At 32.6% G+C, this 8,608-nt stretch overlaps 1 protein-coding gene across 2 annotated transcripts in view; it reads right to left on the bottom strand.

Annotated features, from left to right (window-relative positions):
• The window catches only part of LOC106469060 (pancreatic alpha-amylase-like), a 17,774-nt gene that overhangs the window by 2,844 nt on the left and 6,322 nt on the right, over window positions 1-8,608 (bottom strand). Inside the window, exons 3-5 of one of the 2 annotated variants that reach the window (XM_022397462.1) lie at window positions 6,685-6,874; window positions 5,472-5,790; window positions 92-456 (exon numbers count right to left, since the gene is read on the bottom strand). In XM_022397462.1, coding sequence (XP_022253170.1) covers window positions 92-456; window positions 5,472-5,790; window positions 6,685-6,874 — 874 coding nt within the window. Of the gene's footprint in view, window positions 1-77; window positions 457-5,471; window positions 5,791-6,684; window positions 6,875-8,608 lie in introns of both variants that reach the window. The other variant, XM_013929513.2, reaches the window with a different exon arrangement.

Here is an 8,608-nt window from a genome sequence, read left to right as displayed (position 1 = left end):
GGTAGAAGTATCGGTATTTACAAATATTTTCACTGTACTTGTATGCTTTAAAATGTGTGGCAGATACTTTTACATACCTGTGTTCACAAACCCATCCATTTCCGCATGTCAGGTCAGAATTTCTAATCACGGGTAGCGTTTTGTAGTCGTCGTCGTGGGGTGGACCAACCCAATCATTTTTATCTTTGCCCCATTCAATGTGACGTGGCCAATTGTAACTGCTCATAATTCGAGGAAATCCATAAGGCCATGCTAGCATGAAGGCAGTGGCCATCTTGTACATCCGAGACTCAAAGTGGGTTAAGATGACGTCAAGCCCACCAGCTCCATGGCCTCTCTGGTTGTCGTGGTTGTCGATAAACACGAGGGCGTCATACTCGTGAACGAACCCCCATCCTTGACCAAAATTTCTCAAATACTGCATTTGTTCACCTCCATTTTTCCGTATTACATTTCCTGTAAACAAGAAAACTGATTAATTATAGTATTTTGGCACTTGTGTTTTATGATAAAATCATAAATAATACTCAACGTTAAACTGGTACACAATTAAAAACATCCTGAGGATGACGTAGTACGTCGAAACATGTAGAGTCGTTAACTTTTTGAAGGCCATAGATAGGCCTAGATAAAATGTTTTTAATTGAGTACCAGTTTAACGTTGAATATTATTTATGATTTTAAGAATACTGATTATTATACATAATGTGAATTAAATATTTTGTCGAAGGAAGTAACAGCATATTGTAAATTATATAAAATATTTATGCAACGAATACCAACGGTAAACAGCCAGTTGACGAAAATCCTGCTAATGTTCAACTGATCAGTTTAATATTGCAGCATAAATATATTAATCAGAGGAGAATGGATTTTTTTGCCAAAATAGTATACCTATTGCCACAGGGAAAAAAGAAAAATCCTGAGATAACTATAACAAAGTTAAACTTTCTGTTTGCTTAACATATTTTCCTAATATACATACAATAACAAGCATTCAATTTAACCAAAATATTAAATAGCTAAATATTAATTTCTACATTTGGATCCTCTGTAATGGTACATATAACAAAATTTTCCATATTTTTGTTGTGAAACTGAAATTACACGGTTGGGGTTGAAAAATATTATTGACCATTTGCTGTTGTTTGGAAAAACTCTATATTAGATTACCTTATGTTGGTGTTTCAATTATTAAAGGTTTCAGTAAGAGACCATCAGTATAATTCTTCGGTTTGTTTGTTTGTTTCTTTTAGAGCAATGCCACATTGGGCTATCTGTTGTGTCCATCGCGGGAAATCGAACCCTGGATTTTAGCGTTGTAAGTCATTAAATCTATCGTTGTCCTACCAGGGGACAACTCTTCGAATAGCCGGGTAATATTGGTTTGATTAAGACTGTTGGCCGTGTTAATATTTATTTTAATTAAATACTGTTAGATATGATGTTTAGTATTACTATGAATATTCTAAAATTAATTTCACACTTTTGAAAAATCTATATTGTTTGTTATGTGTATTTAAGTCTAACTTAAACCTTCCGAACTGGTCGAACGTCGAAAGTTATTATTTATATTTTGGCCGAAAATGTCAATGACAAAAACAGTACACAACTGATGATTTAAATTATTCTAATTATTATGGGTTTTTAGTTTTCCTGAAATTATTTATTTATGGCATCAAGTGATTCTAGCCAGTTTATTACAATGAACTGGCTTTATTAATCCATAAATGTGAGTCGGGACAATCACAGTTAAATCTGTTTTGATCAGAAGTTCGAATTAGTTAATCATTCTCTTTGTTATAAGTGAAAACTGTATCATTGTCCAATGTACTGTGCTGACCAGAAACAAATTAATACAAAGCAATTAAGATTTCATAATCTGCGCAAACCGAACTCATCTGAAGGGAACTGTATATGCTACTGATTATTTGTCTTTTTTTTTTCAATCAAAGAAGGCCCATATAAGGACAGTGAAAACATAGACCATGGCCAAAATAATCACAATTGAGAGAAATTACCTTTAAATAACTCGCACCAACGGTTAATCACAGAGACAATGTATTAGAAAAAAGTAGGACATTTTTGTATATAATGTGAAAAATAAGCTCCATTTAACTTACGTAAAATAATCGTTATTGAACAACTTATTAATTAATGATGGTCACTAAGATACAGTGACAGCATCTATAAGATGTTATAATGGGGTACAATCTCAAAAAATATATATAGTTACATATGTTAATTCAACGATGTTAAAACATTTATGGTCAGAAAATAAAAGACATATGACACACTAACAATAAGGAAGGATTTATGTGTGAATATTTATATCATTTAAATTTGATATTACTCTCAGAAGTAGTTTATCTGATAGAATCAATTATATCTGAAGTAAAATGTTTTTCTTATCCTATAGGTATTCCAGTATTCGATTAAAGATATTAATATTGAAGAAAACTGTGATTTATTTGTTTTGTTTTGAGTCTATACATTAAAAATGTGTTTGATAATTTTGTGTTTCACTAAACACATGAACTCCAAATATGGCAAATTCACTATTTCTTTTATTGCTACAAATGTGTTGTCTCAGAAATTGTTGCATAAATAAGGTGACTTGTGAAAATGTGATTTCTACTATTTCAATTTTGAATGCAAAATAAATTTAGCAGCGACTGAGGCAAAGATGAGGGTCAATCAAAAGTTAAATCTCAACCTAACTAAGCGTGATATAAGTTATGAAATAAGAGCAGCTCATTTTCAGCCTTGAATTCAAAATATCATTTATCAAGTATGTGGTGTTGTTGAAGTTAATACAATCTAAAGAACATAAATCATGGAAAATTCTGTAAAAGTACAAATTATAAAACTCTAAGACGCTCATTTTTCAAAAATAACTTTGAGAATTGTCATAATCCTGTACAAAATAGAATTTCTTAATTCCAAAACAGTTGTTATAGTTAAATCAACTATAGTCTTATGAGTGTTAATAGGTTTTATGAAAGATTGTTTTTTTTTGTAGTTTTTTGTGTTGTATTTTTCTTAAACCAAAGCATTTTTCATAATGCTGGTCATATCATGTAAGTTTTGTACTTTCATAAGTTCTTTAAAAAATCTTGAGATCGAAAAATTACTTTAGAGTGTGGTAAAAATGAATAAGTTACATTAATTTTCAGAAAATTCTAAATTAAATTAAATACTTCCAAACTACAAAATTTATAAAATAAAGTTTCTTAACTTAAATACTTTTCCGAAAATCAGTAAATTTTATAAAATTATTCTTTATTGCTTTTATCAATATTTGTTAATGAATTAGATACAATTCAAATTTAATTTAAAAAGCTTGAACTGGGTAAATATATTATGAATTATATATTTATGAAAATAGTTTAATTTCAAAGGTAACTGAAACAAATACACAACTAATTCATTTCCTACAAAATTTATCATTTATTTGTTTCACAAACACAACTACTATACCAATAGGCTAGTGGCGCTCAATAACACCCAATTTCTCAAATATTTTGATTTAGACGTCAGCAATGATACTCTTTCACAGGACTGCATAATAAGTTGTCCAAAAGATACACACATGTCGATACAGAGGGAAATGTCATTCAATATCGTATATATAAGTGCATTTAAAAATGGTTCTACATGTAATTATTTTTTTACCTATTTGAACCTAAAACGTTCATTATGGTAATAACTACGCTGCACTTTTAAATTCAAGATTTAGGTAACAGTTAAGGTTACCATAAGTATTTAATGCGTATATTCTTATTATATGACTAGTTGAATAATTAGTTAACAGAAACAAAAGGCTAATACACTTTATAACATTAGTTAAAATTAAACCAAAATATTCAACTGTCTCTCTTAAAAATATCTGTTAAGTTCTGCTACAATTTCACATTAAAGTCATTTTTCGTATTGCTGAAGTAAAAGCTACTTTTGAATATACAACTCAATAAGACCTTTGTCAACCACAGCCGATGGATAGTATCATTTTGACATACTTGGGCTTTCGTAGGTAGAGTGATACCACCTAAAAATGATCGCTTTTGAGAAGATAGGGGTATCCTTTCTACTTAATGATATTGGAACAAAGGAATATGTGACAATTCTGGGCACCAGGACCACCCAAAAATAGACCTAAAGCTAGTCGTATCCTAACTATAGTAAGCAAAGTTTGGCGTCTTGTAACAGATGAGGATCCACGAACACGAATATCAATGAAAAAGCCGTTCACATGCTCCAAGCAATAGTATGCAATATAATAAATAAAGGATCTTTGTGTGGATAAGCGACACAAGTTACTTCTACGACATATTCTAGAAAGAAAGACCAAGTATCAAAAATTGTATGAAAGATACCTATGTGGAAAAAATGGCAGGGCACGGTAAAGTTCGACGAAACATGTGTGTACCTTGATAAATGTAACATGTCTCGTGCCCTTTTCTAGCAGTCAATGGGTGAAAAAACTAGAGAAGCTGTAAACAGCACATCGCGAATAGTTTTCAAAGGGCTTACTGATCACATCTGGATACTGAACAAGGGTCAAGTTAGGAACAATATTAGTGAATATAAAGTGGATTCTGCTTACTATCAGACCAGCTTTGTACAAAAACTAGGCAAAAAAATATAGATTCACCAAAATAAAGTTTCCAATCATACCTCCAATTTAACATTGCATACCTCAAGAAGCCCACATCCAACAGTTTTTACTGTCATGTTTTTGTATTTTTTTCACTCCAGTGGGTAGTGTCAACCCGTAAAATGGCAACCATGCAAGAAAAGGCTTAATGCGTCATTTGGCTTACAGGGTTGGCCAATTCCGTAACCTCCACATTCGCAAGACATCACTTCACTAGACTTATTTCTTTGGGGGTATGCTAAGGACATCGTGTATCGCACACCTATAGCAAACATCACGAAGCTAAAGACCAGGATAACGGATATCATCGCCCCTGTAACTGTAGACATGTTGCAGCGAACGTGGACTGAAATCGAATAGCGGGTAGACCTGCTAAGAACCACTAATAGTGCACACGTAGGAGTCTACTCACATGTCAATAAAAGGTGTTTGAGTTGGACTAGAAGATATTTAAAACTGCATGTTACCTAATTATTAAATTTTAAAAGAGGAAGGCTAATTTTAGACCACCCTGTATTTTACAGTTAAGTTTATTGGAAAGCAGCAATGAAATTAGTCCTAGAAGAAAACACTTTATAAACTACGTATAAAGCTATGTTATGAAATAAACTTACCAGCTTACCTATGAACGACCTGACTTAGTAATTTTGGATAACTTGTGTCATTACCGACATCCATAAACACACACTTCTGAGAGATTTTTTTTCGACTACAGGATATTTCCATGGTATTCATTTTCATGTAACATACATTTTTGTGGCAAAATTCTTTATATACTATCATAGCAATAAAAACCTTGTAACTATATGCTTACCAAGTTTGTAGCCGTATCTAAACTCCGTCACTCGACCTAAGTGATTATATTCTCGCACACTGATTGCTTGGCCTCCAAGATCAATGACCTCCATGAAAATAAACGGCCTAGTTCCGGGTTTGAACCATTTTGTTGAAAGATCGTGAAGGTTTTCAAATACGGCTTTCAAATCCACAGGCCACATGTGTTTAGCAGCGTCCACTCTGAATCCGGCGACACCAATATCAATTAAATGGTTTAAATATTCGATGATTTTTCCACGTACGTAATCTTTACCGAGATCCAGGTCATTAAGGCCACTTAATCTACAGTTTCGTACCTATAAACGAATAAATTATCTTGATTTCAGCATTTCTTAAGCTATATCAATAACAAAACTTAAAGGATTGGGGTAAGAAATGTTTCAAAAACTGTTTTCCGAGATGGATTCGATGGAATTACTAGGAACGAAACATCTGCCGGAAGCATTTTCTAATGTCATACCAGTAGACTTCTTATTTAAGTTACATTTAAGTCACTCAAAAAATTAATTCATGATATTAGAACTATTCAAAATAATTTCAGTTTGTTGTCAAGGGCAAAGCGACAGAATGAGCTATTTGTTACGTACCCATTGCGGGTATCGAAACCCGATTTTTAGCGTTGTAAGTCCTCAGACTTATCGATGAGCCGCCGAAGGAGGGCAGATAGCTTTAGGAGTTGGGAATACATAATGCATGGTCCAGCATGGCCAGTGGCTAGGGCGCTTGACTCGCAATCTGAGGGTCGCGGGATCGAATCCCCGTCAATCAAACATGCTCGCCCTTTCAGCCATGAGGGCGTTATAATGGTACGGTCAATCTCACTATTCTTTGGTAAAAGAGTAGCCCAAGAGTTGGCGGTGGGTGATGATGACTAGCTGCCTTCCCTCTAGTCTTACACTGCTAAATTAGGGACGGCTAGCGCAGATAGCCCTCGTGTAGCTTTGCGCGAAATTCAAAACAAACAAACATAATACATATAACTTCATAGAGATATCATAGACTATACAAATGAAAATAAGTATAACAATAATAGATTTGAGGTGTTTTTCTTTAGTAACACTGTTATTTAAAACAAACAAATAACATTTAACTGAATCAACTTTAAAGAGCAGAATAAATTGGTGTGCTCAAACATACTGAAGACAACATGCCCAGCTAATAACTGAAATGAAAACCTTTATGTTCCTTACTTGGTAGGAATCATCGTAGTTCTCGATATTTCCACTAGGAGTCCCACACTTGTCATTAGTATTGAAGTCCCAATCACTATAAGGAACTCCATCATACTTAAGAGCAATAGGGTCGAAGTAGCTTCCTCCAGTTCCATGACCAGCACCAATATTTCCAGTCATATGGTTGATCACTGCATCTACGTAAATCCTGTTAACAAACAGTTATATATACGTATCTATATACAAGTTCTCTCAAGTATATTATAATATATTAATATTACTTTTATTCGAACTAGTTCTCTAAAACATATAGTTCAGCAATAGGATTCCAGTAAAGAACAAATATATAAACACATTACATTATACATACATATATAGCTTCAAATGAATCCTTGAAAAATTATTTGACTCATTATGTTTTCATACATAAAAACAAGGACGTGCTAAGTAGAAAAGGCTGACAGTAGTTTATTTATGGTTAATATATATCACAAGTCTTGGTAGTAAGTACACAACATTTTTTTGAATTTATTATAATTTCTTCTTCAACTGTAATACAATTTACAAAATAAATAAAAATATATAATTGAACATTTCCACGAAATTAACTTTTAGTGGGAAATGATATATATATATATATATCTTTACAAAAGTAATTGAAAAATAACATTGAAAAAGTAGAAGGTTAACCGAAAAAATTACCTTGGGTGAATCTGGATTTTTGTTGTTGTTGTTGAAATTTTGTTTTTTGTTCCTGTTTTTGTACAGAAAACGTAATGTTATCATACACTCACCTGTTTCATAGAGATGAAATTCTGTTTGTACTTTTTAATGTCCCCAGTTATAGCCCATTATGTAGCTCTACGCTAAAACGAACAATACAACAAATACTGCCCTTTAATAAATAACTGAATACTAAATATGAGTGGTTAACAAATTGAGTGGTTAATATGTGGGGTTAGGTTCCACGGTGGGTTAATAAAAGTGTCCGGACTTACAACGCTAAAATCCATTGTTCGATTCCCCGAGATGGATAGAGCACAAACAACCCATTGTATAGCTTTGCACTGAAACAAACTACCGAGCTAGAGTTCATAGGGTACAATGTTTGCACCGCAATGTCGTTTAACACTATCTGTACTTTCAGCAATGGGTGCACTATAAAAGTGTTAGTTAATCTTGAAATTGAATACAAATCCGCATAATTCCGCAAGTGTTGTTTACTGGCTGTCTCCTCTTTTGTCAATATTTGATAATTACGGATATTCATATCAGAATACGTAATTTTTGAGACATAAGTCTCTAATATAATATTAGGAAAAGCTGCTGCTAGTATATTCATACAAACAAATAGGTTTTGCCAGAAAGAAAGTTAGCTGAAGTTTTTGCCATCGTCACACAATCATAACCCCTTCCTCCATAACATTGTATGGACATGATTTATTCATTCTGTTTTCTGTTAATGTCGATTGTCCATTATGCGTACAAACATCTGAAAAATGTATAAAACATATTTATGAAGCTGTAATATAACTCATACAGTTTTTGTAAAAAACAAAGAAATCATGTCGACCGTGTTTTCAATTATTAAAAAGTTGTAGAACATGCTAGTGATGCTGTAATATAACTCATAAAGTTTTGTAAAAACAAAGAAATCATGTCGACCGTGTTTTCAATTAAAAAGTTGTAGAACATGCTAGTGATGCTGTAATATAACTCATAAAGTTTTGTAAAACAAAGAAATCATGTCGACCGTGTTTTCAATTAAAAAGTTGTAGAACATGCTAGTGATGCTGTAATATAACTCATAAAGTTTTGTAAAACAAAGAAATCATGTCGACCGTGTTTTCAATTAAAAAGTTGTAGAACATGCTAGTGATGCTGTAATATAACTCATAAAGTTTTGTAAAACAAAGAAATCATGTCGAACGTGTTTTCGACT

This window comes from Limulus polyphemus, unplaced genomic scaffold (assembly GCF_000517525.1).
Source record: "Limulus polyphemus unplaced genomic scaffold, Limulus_polyphemus-2.1.2 Scaffold3280, whole genome shotgun sequence".
In the NCBI taxonomy this organism is placed as follows: domain Eukaryota; kingdom Metazoa; phylum Arthropoda; class Merostomata; order Xiphosura; family Limulidae; genus Limulus; species Limulus polyphemus.
This window is presented reverse-complemented; position numbering and strand designations above follow the sequence as displayed.